General features: G+C 39.1%; 1 protein-coding gene across 3 annotated transcripts in view; it reads left to right on the forward strand.

Moving 5' to 3' along the window:
- The window catches only part of HGF (hepatocyte growth factor), a 129,277-nt gene extending 117,080 nt beyond the window's left edge, over positions 1-12,197 (forward strand). For 2 of the 3 annotated variants that reach the window (XM_075599581.1, XM_075599582.1), the window contains exons 16-18: positions 975-1,081; positions 2,804-2,949; positions 5,750-12,197. In XM_075599581.1, the coding sequence (XP_075455696.1) occupies positions 975-1,081; positions 2,804-2,949; positions 5,750-5,917 (421 nt within the window). In that variant the 3' untranslated portion in view covers positions 5,918-12,197. The remainder of the gene's footprint in view (positions 1-974; positions 1,082-2,803; positions 2,950-5,749) is intronic. The other variant, XR_012801604.1, reaches the window with a different exon arrangement.
- The last annotated feature ends 5,034 nt before the right edge of the window (positions 12,198-17,231 follow it).

A 17,231-nucleotide genomic window follows, 5' to 3' on the forward strand; every position in this document is an offset into this window, starting at 1 on the left:
TTGAGGCAAGCATAACACAATAAGCAACATCATTGAGCGAATGTAGCTAGTCTCTAATAAATAGTGACAATACCAGTAATGCTTACTTGTTACAATATGTCATAAGTAAATATGGGGTACAGTAGGTGCTGAAAAATGGGTGGTACTTTTCACAGAGCCAGGTACTGATAAATATGGGGGGTTGATGACTTGTATCAAATTGAGTAAATTTGCGGTTTCTACTCATTTTGTTGCTGGTCCTGATATTTTTAGCGCCTGTCATAAAAAGTGTGTTTTCTTTTTGCGGCAGCATGTTAATGACTTGCGTGTTAAAGATAAAGAATGTTTTATTTGCGATATTACCTCCCAATTGGTATATTGCAGATTGGCGTATCCAGGCCATAGTGCGTAGTGACAGGGTATAATAGGAATGTGTTAACTGCGGCAGAAAAGGGAGAGGTGTTGGGTAGCAGAGGGTAACTTCTCACCTCCCACATGTATATGATTATCCCAGTTATCCTGGTATCTTTTGGAAATAGTAGTTGGTCTGTATACTGTTACTGGTTGGTCTGTATAAGTTAGAGGGTTACAGTTTCCAAGGGGAGGTTTCATTAAGCACACTCGCCTAGAAACTCTCATTGGTGGTAATGGGAGTTTACGTGTGATAGTGCCCTGATCGGCAATGAATAAAAACCTAAGACGTATGACTTAAATAGCAGCTGGGTAAGAATCAGAGGATACATAGCTTATTATGCCTGTCAAGATGGGCTACTAGCCACTAAATTAATGCTGTGGGGACAGGTTTGCAGTTTTACCATTATTCTGTTACTGTGATTTATTAGTGACAATTGTAATTAGTTATTTTAGTATTTTGAGTACTAATACTTTATGATGCATTACTTCTGCACTATATTTTAATTACCTTGTGTGCTTATATTATAACATATTGAATGCGTTCTTAATATTGAATAATATGTTCGATGTTCTCCCAACAGACCTGCTATACTAAATGCCAATGTAAACATAATCAAGCTACCAAATTATGGATGCACCATTCCAGAAAAAACAACTTGCGTTGTATACGGATGGGGACACACTGGGAGTAAGATATTTTATATACAATAAATATTTTTCAGGAATAAAATAGTATTTATAACTAGGAGAGAATCTCGTAAATCTACCATTGTATGAAAATGCATTCCACTTTTATGTTAACAATGTTGTTGAGATCCAAATTATAAGGGGTAACATTTAAATAAGAGTTATAACTCAGCACATACAGTACCAATTGAGAATATACATGCTCCTGCCAATAGATTACAAACTAACTGATAACGCTCTCTATCAGCGCTTGATCCAATTGGCGATTGTGATAATTGACATCAAACAAAATGTGCGTGATATAACAATAAATGAAATAACAGCTGCCAAGGGGACAGCAAACAATAGACAGTTCCAAATCTAACATAACATACTCAAATACAAAAAGCTAAGTCCCCGGCGCTAATGAGTTAAAGTCCATAGTACCATGATCCAAAAGACAGTCCTTAATGGAAAAGACAGTCCTGGCAATGGGTGGATTAACCAATACAGTTCAGAGTGGCTTTGATGGTCTTCAGAATGTGCTCCAGATGGTCTCTGTAATGAATAAAAAAGACACACCAATTGCGCAGTATATAAAGAACTGTCTTTTGGATCATGGTACTGTGGACTTTAACTCATTAGCGCCGGGGACTTAGCTTTTTGTATATGAGTATGCTCTTGCCAGTGATGCACTGTAATATGTTATAGAGAAAGATAAGGTGAACACTTAAATAGCATACAGTATTATTGTAACATGTGACACAGTATTTTTAATGGATGAAAGATGCAATAATATGTACAGAAAGACAGGATTGCAGACCTGTCTGAGACATGCAAATGTATCCACACGTGGTATTTTTTGGGGTATAGATTGGTTGAAAACTCGCTAGTTTCACAAACTGGTAGAGGTGATATAATCTCCGTCTCCCTTTGTGAGAATTCCTTGCGTGTCTCTTCTGTGCTCTGCTTCCTCTTCCCCTCCTTTCCTCGGCTCCCGAAAAATAGCAGCAGAGGATTGCATTACACAATCTTGTTTGAGGAGTTGGGTAACATAATCTGGTGCAAATTAAGAAATACTTTTGTGAGGATGAAAGCCAATCTTTTGGCACATCGAGCTGAGTGTGGTGTTGCTTTGGACGGGTCGTGCAGGAGCGACCTGAAGTTAGGATGTCGAGGGCATTCAGCTTTTGTCCCTAGGTTCTGTCCACGCTAGGAAAGTACTGATACATTTAAAATCCTTGTTTAAGATACACAGATGCAGAAGAAATTATTGGCAACTGTACATATTGCAACATAATTAACTGTGGAGCTTAAAAAAAGATTTTCAGTGTATCCATAGAAAAAGTCATTTTTTAATTGTATATAAGAAAACATGCACCTGCAACAATTGTTAGATAGAGAGAACTCTGCTAACCTCAGTCTTCTGCCCTTGGTGCTCCATATATTTTTGTATCCTAAATTATAATACTAGGAAAGATAGCTCCCAAAATACTCTAGGTAGGCATAACTAGTAAACTTGTGCAAAGGGTTTTAATTTATTTCTAAATATTCAGTTTCGGCTCCCACACAGGTCTTTGTCAAGAACAACACATTGCCCATCTCGAAAATGTCAAATATTTAGAAATGAATGATCACCTTATGCACAAGTCCACTGGTTGTGCCTATGTTGAGAGTTACACTATCTCTCCTAATATTAGCACTCAGAAAACATGCACTAACAGCTACAACTTGTATTTTCTAGCAAACAATTACGATGGCCAGCTTCAACAAGCAAACCTTTTAATTGTCGAAAATGAAAAGTGTAATGAGCATCACAAGGGGAAGATTAACATCAATGAATCTGAAATCTGTGCCAGGGGTGAGACTGCACACACAGGACCCTGTGAGGTAAGGTTTATATGCAGAGGATTAAAGATCTTACAACTGAATTTTATATTAGAATAACTTGATGTAACATTTAAATATTTAAAAACTAGAAATTTGCCATAGGCAACTCCAGAAGTTTTGTTCTTAAATTCATTTTCATAAAAAAAAAAAAATCAAATAGTTATCAAATGTTAATGTTTTTACATCAGCCCAGTGACAAAATGTTTGATTAATATTTTCATAGTGATAGCACATCTCAGTTAATGCAGCAATCTGTGCTGCTTGTTTTTATAACTTCTATGAACCGACATCCAAGGACCACCGGGTTCCAATGACATGGGCACTGGGTAAAAATATGTTCCCACCGGACACAAAATGGCCACAGGGTCATGTCTCACCCTGATGAACAATAGAAAGGTATAATGTCATTGGGAGATTTTGGCCCTTTCCATTTCTGACCCAGCAGCCATACTGTATTTGCAGTTTTTTTGAGGGTGTCAAAACAGATGTAAGAATGTCTCCAAAAGCTCTTTGCTAAATTCTTGACAAGGTATTGTGCCTGGAAAAAACACATATGTACAGTTCTGCATACACTGTCCACACTATATAAGAATAAACATTATTATTATTTATTTTTTAAATGACGAAAATATCACTTTGCTTTAAACTGAGCAAAAATGTTATGAATAGGGTTACAATTTGCCTCTGATTCATGCATAGGGCTAAATAGTAAAGGGTATCCCAGGGGGCAGTGAACCATGGATAAGTTCCAATGGACTTCCTGTTCAGCGATTTAAAAAAAATCTAATTCCCTATTGGAAGATCGAGCTGATCACTTTATCTTAGCAGTTGGCCCGATCTTAACATAAGTGGAGGCCCCGCCCCTTCTGTTAACATCCACTAAGAGTAGTGATCACGTGGCTAGAAAGGGAGGAAGCCCAGTGGCACGCAGGTAGTGCAGAACTTCCGTCACTGTATTGTATTGCATGTCTTTATTTATATAGCGCCAAAAGTGTACTCAGCGCTTCACAAAGAATACAGTACAGAGAATTTTAAAAATACAATAAGTGCAGCAATTATCAGACCATGGGTAAGGAAATCCCTGCCCCGATAGCTTACAATCTAATAGGTTTGAGGGGAAATTTACAGAGACAGTAGGTGAGGGAATAAGTGCTGTAGATGGGTGTGCTTGGCCACAATGGGTGGTACAAGTCACTGTGGGACAATAGCCATGAGTGCAGGCTATTGGGATGCTTGATTTGTGGGGCAAGTTTTAAGGTTAGTCAGTGTTAAATGAAAAGGTTAACACCATTTACAGGCGAAGAGATGGCAGGGAGCCGTGGGTGAGATCAGGTGTGTATGTCTGGCTTCAGGCTTAGGGATGATCCCCAGCAGCAGGAAGGAGTAGATAGAGGGTGTGAGTAGAGGATTTGTGTGGGTGTTTTTTATTGAGGGGTAAAGAAGAAGTTGTTGGGAGAGAGGAAGTTGGAGAGGTGAGGTGTAGTGCTTGCAGTGCAGTTACTAACACACACTATTAGATTTACAATTTTGATTTGTTACAATTAGTTTAATTTCAACTATTTGGTAAAGGGCAAAGGCTTCTCTAAAATTGTAACTGTAGTTATTTGGACACTAACTATTGTACTTATCTAATGATATGGCACCGAAACAAGGTGGATAACATCAATACTAATGTATTTGACACCTTACAAAAAAATTAAAAAAGTTAAATAAGAAACGACAAATGATAACGTGGACATCTTTCTATATACTGTAATATGTGTTTTATAGTTCAAAATACACTTTTTAAGAAGCACCTACTTTGTCATTATAGAATAAGCAAACCTAGGTGCTTTTTGTTCATAAGAAGAAAATCAAATTATTATTGGTTTTGTCATATTAAATATATGAATACAGTAAAATAGTTAAACTAGTAACTAGTCTAGGAATGTTCAGAATTAAGGACAAAACAATGGTTTTTTTTATGAATGGTAATACAGTGGCAGAAATAATACAGAAATGTCTTTCACGAAAAGCTGCAAGCTTTTTTGGTGTGACAACTTCAGACATAGGTGCAGATCTACAGAAGGGCCGAAGGAGCAGCTCAGTGAGTAAAGAAGTCACTGCCTCTGACAGTAATCACACTGAGCTTGGTTCAAATCAGTGTCAGCTCCTTGTTTCACTTCATCTCCCTGTGCCTTAGGCAGAGGTGCTCACCTCCAGTTCTCAAGCCGCCACAACAGGTCAGGTTTTCAGGATATCCCAGCTTCAGCACAAGTGACTCAATCGGAGGCTCAGTCAAAGACCGAGCCTCAGATTGAGCCAACTGGGCTGAAGTAGGGACTAATTGAGCCACCTGTGCTGAAACAGGGATATTCTGAAAACCTGACCTGTTGGGAGGGGGGGCTTGAGGACTGGAGTTGAGCACCACTGGCCTAAGGCACCAAAAGCATAAATTGTAAGCTCATCTGGGCAGGGACAGTGTCTTAAAAAATCCTATGTACAATGCTGCGTACTATAAAGTACTTGTGAAGCATCTATTGTGGGAGAAGTGCTGCTATATGAAATAACATTATTATCAAAAGGGTGTTAAGCTTAGCACGCCTTTACTCCCAATCATGTGAATAGGAGTAAATGAGTGCTAAAGCTCAGCACCCATATATGGATCTGGGACACAGGGCGTTACAAATGCTCTTGCAGTTCCTGATGGCCAAAGCTAAATTACTGTTCATTATTCATTTCCAAATACTTTTAATACAGCACATTTGACTTTGATGACATTTGTAATGTTTTCTTTTTTTTTTATTCTTCTTTTTAATAGCAAGATTATGGTGGCCCTTTAGTATGCGAAGAAAACAAGACCAACCTAGTCCAAGGAGTCATCATCCCAGGACGTGGCTGTGCCCTCCAAAATCGCCCAAACATTTTCGTGAGAGTGGCTTTCTATGCAAAGTGGATACACAAAATTATGTTGACATACAAATTATAACAGGATGAAGATCTCGGAGGATGATAATGAACATAGTGATTATGTATGACTAAGAAACCCTTACTTGATTGTCAAGTTTCTTTGTTTCACAATATTTTTTATTTTATTTATGGGCATGTTGTCTCAGTTTTTCGCCTGTTCATGTGGGATGAACTGCGTTATCTAAATGTATGGTGACATATTTCCTGAGTATACTTGAATAAGTAAGTTGAAGACTATTACTGTCCTAAAATCGTAAAGCAAAAAGACACTGACAGTACATAGGTTATTTTATGCTGCTTCGGTGGTTTATCTTGTTGAATGAACCAAAAAAAGTTACACCGTTTTGTTCTTGTTTCTATCAGTTTCACAAAAAAAAAAAAAAAAAAAACAATGTACAAAAAATGCCCTCTAGTAAAATATCCAAACATGATAAAGTTACCCATTTATGGAAGTTTAGCAAGAATTTAAAAGTTCACAAACAAAAGAATGGTATGTTAATGCAAACCATATTACATGCAGTACGTGAACAAAATCAAGTCCACAGTTCTTATTTGATATGCTGTGAAGTGCGGCATCGTACATTTGGTTGCAGCCGTCTCGCCGCAATCAAGTCGCCGCCGACAGAATCTTTGCCGCGGCCGTGCTGCCGCTGGACACTTAGCCACCGACTGTTTCGCTAAATAGTTACGTTAACTTAAGCAGTTTTAGCAGTTATGGTAAGGGGTTAAGGATAGGGGTTTTAGGCTAAGTGGTTAGGTTTTTAGGGTAGAAAATTTGGTGAGCGGTTACGATTTTTAGGGTAGGGGATTAAAGTAATAGGTTAAAGATTTTAGGGTAAGGGCTTAGTGTATGGGATTTTAGGGTAAGGGGTTAAGGTTTTTATGGTAGAGGGTAGCATTTGTATTAAGGGTTATAGTTAGGGGTTTAAGGTTAAGGGGTAAGGTTAGGGGCTTACCTCGGTGGCGAAACGGCAGGCGGCAGGATGTCCCCGCAGCGAGGTGAGAGGCGGCTAAACGCGAGTGACGGCTAAATGCCTGAGGCGACATGGCCGCGACCAAATGTCCTAGACCAGTGAAGCGGTTTGCCGTTTTCTCAAGTGAATGCAGATGAAAACTTCCCAAGCAATGTTCACTTGATCGGAGCTGTAATTATCTTGAACGAGGGGAAGACAAATTCACTGCATATTGAATAAGAGCCATCATAGGATTACTTAGGTCCTTTGCATAGAATATCAATGCATCAGAGCATTTTTACTTGTAAAGATCTCTAGGGGTAAATTCTATGTATAGTCTGAAGTTGCCATTCTGATTGTTTTTCGGATGAAAACCCCCACATCAATGTCCACCAATTTAAATCCTTTATTCAATAAAGGACAATGTGGCCATTTCACTCAATGACAATTGGCAGCCATTCAAACTTTCTGATATGGGCCTCGATGTTCTGCTTGTAGGTTTCTGAGTACTTGTCGATCTTTCAAGCACTGTATGATATGAAACAATGATCTGTTTTCGTTACTAGTATGAAATCTTTATGGGGCTTTCTGCTTTTTGGTCTTATTTTAAGGATATGCTTTAGACAGTTTCAAAGTTTCCATTTGAAATGGACACTTACTTTTTTAAATCTCTTTATTAATAAGATGTGAAGTGAATGGGTTCCTAGATTACACTGTTCCCCGAACCCCCCTCCCCCCCCCAGGCCCTCCTCATGTTAACTCCTCAATATATTGGAAACAATAAGTCATTATATTACTAGAACTGCTTTTACTTCTCTAGCACAAACAAAATGCTAAGCATCAATTACTTTCCTGCCACGACTATCATTAATCTCATATGCATTCCACAGGCATAATAACATCAGCTTTATTGATTAATCAGCAAGGCTGTTTTTTTTACATTTTTTACAAGTGGGACATCTTATAACACAATGGAGTGGTCTTCATTAGTGGTTCTCAACTACAGCCCTCAAGACTCTAAAAGAGGTCAGGTTTTCAGGACATCCCTGCATCAGCACATTTGGTTCAATCAGTGGCTGAATCTTTGATCCTATGATTGAGCCACCTGTGCTGTAGCAGACTCTTTGTCTGAGCCACTTGTGCTGAAGCTGAGATATTCTTAAAATTTGATCTGTAGGGAGGGTGAGGGGGACGGGGGAGGTCTTGAGGGTCATTTGCTCTGTCTCAGAGACAGACAGAGGTGGGGAGTATAGACCAAAAGCTGCAGGCAAGGGTTCTGACAGGAGAAAGGTAGAGAGTACCAAGAAAACAGGAACAGACAGGGTTCGGGGAGCAGGAACACAAGAACAGATAGGGTCCGGGGAGCAGGAACACAAGAACAGATAGGGTCCGGGGGAGCAGGAACACAGGAAAAGAGAGGGTCCTGGGTGCAGGAAAAGACAGGGTCCGGGGGAGCAGGAACACAGGAATAGATTGGTTTCGGGTAGCAGGAACCCAGAAATAGATGGGTTCTGGGGAGCAGGAACACATGAATGGAAAGGGTCCGGGGAGCAGGAATACAGGAACAAACAGGGTCCTGAGAGCAGGAACATAGGAATAAACAGTGTCCTGACAGCAGGAACACAGGGGCATGAGGAGCAGGAACGCGGTAGGAACACAGGGGTACGTGGAGCAGGGACAAGGCAGAAATATAGGGGTACAGGGAGCAGAAAAACAGGGTTATGGGGAACAGGAACAAGGATATGATTTGAGAAATTAAGACTGGATCTTGCCCAGGCAGCGAGTGAGTGTGAATGACATACTTATAAAGGGTAAGGAGAGGTGAGAACAATTCCACCTCAAAAAGAGGCTGACTTCATGTTTTGAGAATAAGAGTAAGAATTGCCAGGAAGCACAATAGCCATGGCTGGTTTAGTATGGGAGTGAGGTCACTTCCTGTAGGCAGCCATCTAGCTAGAGACGAAGGGAAGCATCAGACTTTCAGGGATGCACTGGTGCCGAATGAGAGTGACTAAAGTGGCGCAACCTGACAGAGATGGAGTATTCTTTTTAGGTTTTTTTTTAAATTGTGCTCATTTGCATGTCCTTACCCAGAATCACTGGCTGCAGTAGGAGCACTGTATGCTAAGAAATAATGGGGAAAAGCAGGGCTGCTGACCTGTCTGAGATGTGAATATGCTCACAAGCGGTATTTTTTTATAAGATTTGGTAAAATTCTGTTCAGAAGTTTTGTTATCTAGCGATATGAAAAAACCCAGCTTTTAAATTGGCTGAATTTGACCAATACAGTATTAGCATTGTCATTATGTACATACAGTATAAGCAAGACGGGGATTCCACTTTGGTTTTGATGCCAGCAATTCAATTTGTGCATGAGAAGGAACCTGTTCAGTGGATAATGACCTATATTTACTAAGTGCTATGCAATAAGACACCAACCAACACCAGAATCTTACAGCCCATGCATTTTAAAGGGGCTACAAAGCATCGTCTGGCACCTGAAAATGTCTTATGGCAGAGTACCGCTTTTGCGCCATGGTGCCACTATAACTATGTTATGTTGAAATTGTTATGAAACTTAATCATGACCAAAAACATCAAGAAATACATTCCCTTGAGTTTACAACATGTTAATTCTGAATAATAAATGCAAAATCGCATGGGCAACAGAGGAAATTACAACATGGTTTGTTACTACATATGATTAGCACAAAAAAATCAGATTGAATGAAATCTTATGCATTACTATTTTATCTGTACACACAATGTATGACATTTGCATTTTTTATTTAGCTTTCAAACAATTCAATATACAACATTTATTATGTTTCATTTCTGCAAATGTTTACATGGTCCAAGTACAGTAGATTGTAATTTTTAATTCTCCGTTTTGGAATGTAGGAATTTCCTGTTAAGTTACTAACCAGGTTCCATCTTTAGCTGGGCTACAGTATGTGTGAGAATTGCCTCGTTTCCTTAGTTGCAGGAGTTTATTAACTACAAGATGAATATTTTATTCATGAGATTCTAGCATCACAATGATTAGTTCTGAGACCATAAACATTAAATTGCACATTTTAATGTATGTGCTAAAAGGGTATCAACTTCTAGTCAACTTAGATCATACAATACTTTCATTTTCCATATTGACAACCAAAATCAAAGTATCTTTACACCAGTATAGACAATCTTTTATGTGGTATGCATTAAATTCAATATATGGGGTAACTGCAATCCGTTGCAAACCCCTAATGTCGTGAATGGGGGTTTGCCTCAGTGTATATCCCATGGGGCAGATTCACTAAGCTCTGATATGGTTATCGGAGCATGATACTGCATTTATTAGAATGAAAGTAAACGTGTGATCGAATTCTGATACCCCTTATTTGCAGCTTAGTGAATCCCAGACAAAATTCAATGTTTATGCAACAGGTGTAGACATGACATTGTAGAAGATGATACAAAGATGTACATTTCACCAATCAACTTTATATTCCGCTGAATACCTTGAGGATAAAACATGTTGCATAAATATTATTGTGAAAATATGTGGGGTAATCTTATCCATAGGTACCAGAGAATAAGGCACTTCTACTTGTAAAAACATATTGAAGTGAGGAAAGCAAAGTTCTCCTCCATAATGCATTAGTAGCTAATGACATGTTTTAATGTAAATTTGGTCTCCATACATTCCCCCCCTCCCCCCCGCCTGCCCCCTGCAAATTCTTAAGGATGAAACAAAAAATCCACCTAGGTGGTTTCTTATACAATCTTTTACAGACACTACTCTACATCTTAGATGTATGTATCTTGAGACTATGCAAAGTTATGATGAGTTAAAAAGAATACTTGTGTTTTGGCCCATTTGCTCCATTTTTTGCTTTCTGTTGTATGATATGTAAGCAGCTTCTTTGTCAAATATCTTATGTCTAGAACAGAATTTAACCAGTGAGCTTTATGCCAACTCCAACTTGGCAGATTTTATACACAGATAGGAATAGAACAAGTAAAGCAAGACAGGTGCCGAAAATGACACATCCTATTGTAATGTGTGTAGTATGTGCTGTAACTCTTCCAATAAACACACTCCAAACTGATGCACAGAGGGCGAAATTAGAGCAAGGTGCCTTAGTATATTGAATCAAAGACTCACAAAAGGCCCCAGTTGTGTCTAAAAAAAACCTTGCCACAGCCAGCCATGTATGTTAACACTGTAGATGGCACAAAGATATAAAAAAGCAGGTTTATGAGAAGAGCAGTTTCAAAGGATACCAGAAATTAAATAGTTGTTTTCGGTTGATATGTCCATATTGCCCCATTAACACTGAAGCTGAAAAGGTTGTTGCCTGCATCTCATATTCACTTCGATAAATATACTATGCAAATTTAGGTAGCACATGGCTGGCTACCAAAACATTACTTAAGCACAAGGGGCAAATGCACAAAGTAAGAATTTGAATGCAGTACAAAATTATAAGTCACTAAAAAAAGAAAAACATATCACCCATGAGATTATAATTTTGAACACTGGTTAATATAATTTAAAGGAAGAAAAAAAACCATGCATCTACTAAAATAAAAATGAAGTGGTATTTTAAACTGTTGAACTATTGCCCCAAACTGTCACACTTTATTAAATTGAATCAATAAGCAATACATAGCAGTTTAAAATGAAAAAGTACATTTTTTTTCTAGTTAGCAAGTAAGCAGAACAAAATGCAACATCATTGAGTTCATTTCAATATTTGAGGGCTTTGGCAGTATTATTGTGTATGATAAAGCACAGTGTAGATCCTTACATATTTTATCTGATGTCTTCTGCTGTGCAGGAGACACACTACTGTTGATTGATACTGTTTTGTGTAGTGAAAACTGTAAATATTTTTACTTTGGGTCTTTTTTGGGCTGCGCCTCAGTGAAATGCTTCTACATGGAGTCAAATAATCTCTTGGATGTGAATGAAGTTTAATAGTTCCTGCCTGTTACATTTTTACAATATGTAGGACATTATGGTGCAGGAACAGAAAGTCAATGAATTGAATAAGGATGTAGTAGAAATGCCTCTCTTTTTTTGTTTTTTATTCCTGTGGATGTCACTTGTTGGTACCAATGGTACCAGGTAATAATTTTTAAACTACACTCTTACTTTTCAATGGTTTTCTTTTATTAATGGGTATTATTATGGATACATTAAGCAATATAAGACCGTGGAGGGAAAACAAAAGTTTATTTTTTATTTTTGTTGCTTAAAAACTGTTGTACTGTGGTAAGATGTGTATCATATAAATGTGTAATAAGTTGTTGTATCATCATTTAATACTATTTGTATTTTTGTAATCATGTTTATTCTCCTTTTAATAAAATATTTGATCTAATATGTTACGTGTATTCTAATGCATAATTAGTTGATCAATTTAGCTAAAGTCAAAGGGGTAAGTCTAAGATCACGCTATTAGAAAAAAGAACAGAAGGAAGCAATCTTTTAGGATCTGTTAATGTTAAATGTGTTCTCTTTTGGAGGCATGTTATCAATCTTAAAAAGAAACAGTCAGTTCTACACAGATTGCTATAGATAAACCAAGATTATCCTATTAATTATGTCTAGAAGTTGGCTTTAGTGAACATACAGTATAATTTGAACCAGAACAGTAAAGTAGTTCACAATCTCATTCCAACAAATGCAGTTGAAAGAAAAACAAATGTTTAGATAATAGAATACTTTCTCAATAGGAATATTAAAATAACCACCTTTCACCCTGAGGCATGTAGTATCTAAATACATGTATGTACAGTACTATGGGGTCATCCATTAAGCAACAGTAACAGTTACGGCAACAGACAGTTCTTTCTGAAGTAGTTTGGAGAGATTAGCCATCCATAACCAGAGTAAGAAGACATGTTGTTGGTGGGAGTCAGTTGGAAGCACCTGTCCCTGAATATACCCGCTCAGTAGAAGCACCAGTTATTTACAGTCAGGCTGATTGTCATGTACGGCACCCTGTGAGCACGCGATACGGGACATACTTGAAAACGAGAGGTAACTCTCAATGTATTACTTCCTGGTAAAATATTTTATAAATAAATAATAAATAATACTGACACTCGCAAGTGCGCCCACTTTTCACCTCCGCAGAGGTCCGTCAAATGGACAATATCTCCTCTACACGACAAGGGTTAATACTCACGCTCACAAGCTGCCCAACTGTTTACCTTTGCAAAGGTCCCTCAGTTAACATCTCCCCTAAATCCGTCCCAATATATCATCGTCACGAACAGCACACATGTGAGCACGTGACTTCGATTTTCAACCAGGGTTAATACACATGGCTACTCTAGCCAACTCACCTTTCACCTGCGCTAGCTACCTCCAGTGAGTTAATATTAATGGCGCTATATAAATAAAGACATACAATACAATACAACCCCTACTCAATTACAAATCATGTCTATCCACTGCCACCACCTAAGGTAGTTATGCAAACAAAAGATGTCAAATTAAAATTTGCGAGCACCCCAGGTCACTAATTATTATAGAAAAAATTATGCACTTTAACACACAAATATCAGTTGTGGTAAAATGTGTCTGAAAATGTAAATAATCTCCCCAGGGTATGCAACAGTTCATTCAGAGTCCAAAACATTACTTATTAAATGTTTTAATATATGTATATATATATAAATATATATATATATATATATATATATATATATATATATATATATATATATATATACAGTGCATAGGTTACAAAAAAAAGGATTGCACGAAACATACAGTTACAAATAAATGCAGAATAGCTTCTTAAACGAAAAGGATAAAAACATTAAAGAAAACGCTATACATAACTCTATGACATATGTTTTCCTCCAGAGAGGTCACTGGTAAGAGACAATGGGATATCCCGTATCTGGTCCCAGATACACCTCTGTAGACATCGTAATCCTAAATTTAATAGACAATTAATATCTGTCTCTTAGTACCTACTAGACCTGATGTGTCTGTAATCATTCTGTATGACTCGGTTCCATGTTACACACGTCATTTTTAGCATGTTAAGCAGAGGTTGTCACATAATAATCACATTTTTAATAAAGTTCCTCTCATGTGGAATACTTTCTTAGCCATGCCTCTTGAACCTTGCAGAACCATCTAGAGAATGTCTTTGATTCTTGCTCTAAAAAAATAATGTTTAGAAACTTGGCACAGGGGCCATATTTTATTCCCACGTCTGGCAAGACAACTGTCCTTATCTCGAGACTACATCAGCACTTGCAATCCATCTGCCACTTTTAGTGGCCCATACAGGATAGGCACCCCCCATTAAGCTCTCTTTGAAGACAAGCACACACCCATGACATGTCTGGATCAGTCACAACCCAATATATGGCATTTTTAAGCCCGAGTTGTACTTTTTTTTAAGCCCCGAAGTACTAGATGGACTAAAATACATAGGGGGCTATGCACTAAGCTCAATGGCTTTGCGTTCTGATTTGGCCAAAAAGCAGGTTTGTTAAAAAGTGAAGCCGGGTACGCGATGTACTAAGGCCTTGAGGCCATTTTTTAACGTACCTGCTCAAAATAGCTCAGAACAGCCACAGCGTACGTGATGCTTTTTTCCCCCCTGCTAGCATTCTGAACCTTTCCGTTCGCTAGCTGATAGAAAAAAAAGCCGCTTGTAACATTTGCATGGAGATTTGCCATCTCCATGCAAGACTGTTAGAGGCGATAAAACACTAAATAAATACATTTTAATAATAGTGTACATGAGCAGGGGGTCTCCTGAGCTGAACCGTATTTGTTTCAGGTCCGAAGACCACCTACTTCAGGAGATATAGGCCCCTTTATGGGGTGGCGGTATCCCCTGCAGTTTAAAGCTCCCGCGTCACGTGACCGGGTTATTTATGTTCTGCAGGGGATACCGGCACCCCATAAAGGGGCCTGTATCTCCTGAAGTAGGGGGTCCTCGGGCCTGAAACCAATGCGGTTCAGCTCAGGAGACCCCCTGCACATCTACACTAGTATTAAAACACACATAACAATAAACAATATTTCATTACCGTAGCGGCTATACGCTATGGTAATGAAGCAGCATTAATGTATTTTTAATATTAGTGTGCGGGAGCAGGGGGTCCCCTGAGCTGAACCGCATTGATTTCTGCCTCAGAGACCCCCTGCTTCCCGAGTTACAGGCCCCGGTATGGGGCATCGGGTGCCAGTGCCGCCGCCATCTTTATAGCGTCCAAGACGCGACGTGGGCTCTATAAAGATGGCATCCGCACTGGCACCGATGCCCCAAACCGGGGCCTTTAACTCGGGAAGCAGGGGGTCTCTGAGGCAGAAATCAATGCGGTTCAGCTCAGGGGACCGCACACTATTAATAAAAATACATTAATGCAGCTTCATTACCTTAGCAGATAGCCGCTAAGGCAATGAAGGGGTTAAGGCACATTAGCATGTTTATTGGGGACAATTGCCCCCAATAAACAACACGCATCCCCCCGGCCCCCTAACACATACAGTACTGTAATGGGCAAAATTACTATTATCCACATATGGATAATAATGCATTTGCCCATTTAAAATACATATAAATGACAATAAGTACAATAAAGACATTTTACACTTACATTTTATAGGCACCCACGATGAAGGCCGTCTTCATCCTCATCTTCATTCTGCCCATGCCCCTCCAGTGCTGCAAATCATGCACGACAATCACAATAGCCAATGTAATGTCCCCTAACCCCTTAATCACCATAGCGGTTATTAACCGCTACAGTCATTAAGGGGTTAACCCACCCTCACCCACCACTCAGGAGGCCTACATACCCTCCCACACTAACCCCCCCACCCCGTGAGGCCTAACCACCCTCACCCAATACCCACAAGGGAGGCCTACCCACATACCCTTGGGGCCAATACACCCCCCCCCCAACACATACAGTACAATAATGTGCAAAATAACTATTATTCAGATATGGATAATATATTATTTGGCCATTAAGAAACACATAAAACATGCATATTCACATACAATACACCCATTCAGTGTCCGTGAATGTATGTATATACATAGATACATTAACGGGCATTAAATGGGACTACAAAAATAAAAGACATGAATCAAAAATCAAAAAAATCTGTAAAAGTAAAAATAATATACTTTTCTTTTGTTTACTCACCATTAGATGTCCACTCACCGAAATCCAAGCGACCCGGAAGCACAGGAACCAATCCACAGGTAACCATAAAATAAAAAACCATAACAAATCCACGTCTGTGTCTTCTTTCTTCTTTGGGGTCTTTTGGGGTCTTCTGGGGTCTTCTTCCGTCTTCTTCCATCTTCTTACGCCACGCCCTTCTTCTCTTCTTAGGAGGGGAGTTGTTCTGTCCTCGGTGACTAGCTTCAAAATGAGGCGACATAGGCTTTTATAGGCCTATGACGTCACATTTTGGTCAAATGTTTCCCACGGTCCTGATTGGGCCGTGATAAACATGTGATTTGGCCAAGCAAAAAACAAATGATGACGTCATTTAAAGGTAATGAAAGCACAGCCAATCAGAATGGCTTTGCTTCAATTGCCTTTAAGATGACGTCATTAAAAGAAACATGGCCGGTCTCACGTGGTACGGTAGCCAATCAGAGCGTGGGAACTCCATCCCATCTCTGATTGGCTCTAGTAGACCATGTGACAGAGGCTTGGGGGAGAACGGATGTGACATCAATGAAAACCTGTCACATGGTACGGTAGCCAATCAGAGTAGGGGTGGAGTTCCCACGCTCTGATTGGCTCTAGTACCATGTGTGCACGGCCATGTGTCTTTTAATGACGTCATCTTAAAGGCAATTGAAGCAAAGCCATTCTGATTGGCTGTACTTTCATTACCTTTAAATGACGTCATCATTTTTTTTTGCTTGGCCAAATCACATGTTTATCACGGCCCAATCAGGACCGTGGGAAACATTTGACCAAAATGTGACGTCATAGGCCTATAAAAGCCTATGTCGCCTCATTTTGAAGCTAGTTGCCGAGGAGGGAACATCTCCCCTCCTAAGAAGAGAAGAAGGGCGTGGCGTAAGAAGACGGAAGAAGCCGGAGAAGACCCCAAAGAAGAAAAGAAGACCCCAAGAAAGATGGGAAGGATTACAAATAGAAGAAAAAGACACAGACGTGGATTTGTTATGGTTTTTTATTTTATGGTTACCTGTGGATTGGTTCCTGTGCTTCCGGGTCGCCTGGATTTCGGTGAGTGGGCATCTAATGGTGAGTAAACAAAAGAAAAGTTTATTATTTTTACTTTAACAGGTTTTTATGATTTTTCATTCATGTCTTTTATTTTTTCAGTCCCATTTAATGCCCGTTAATGTATATATGTAT

The sequence above is a fragment of the Ascaphus truei genome, chromosome 5 (assembly GCF_040206685.1).
Source record: "Ascaphus truei isolate aAscTru1 chromosome 5, aAscTru1.hap1, whole genome shotgun sequence".
NCBI lineage: Eukaryota > Metazoa > Chordata > Amphibia > Anura > Ascaphidae > Ascaphus > Ascaphus truei.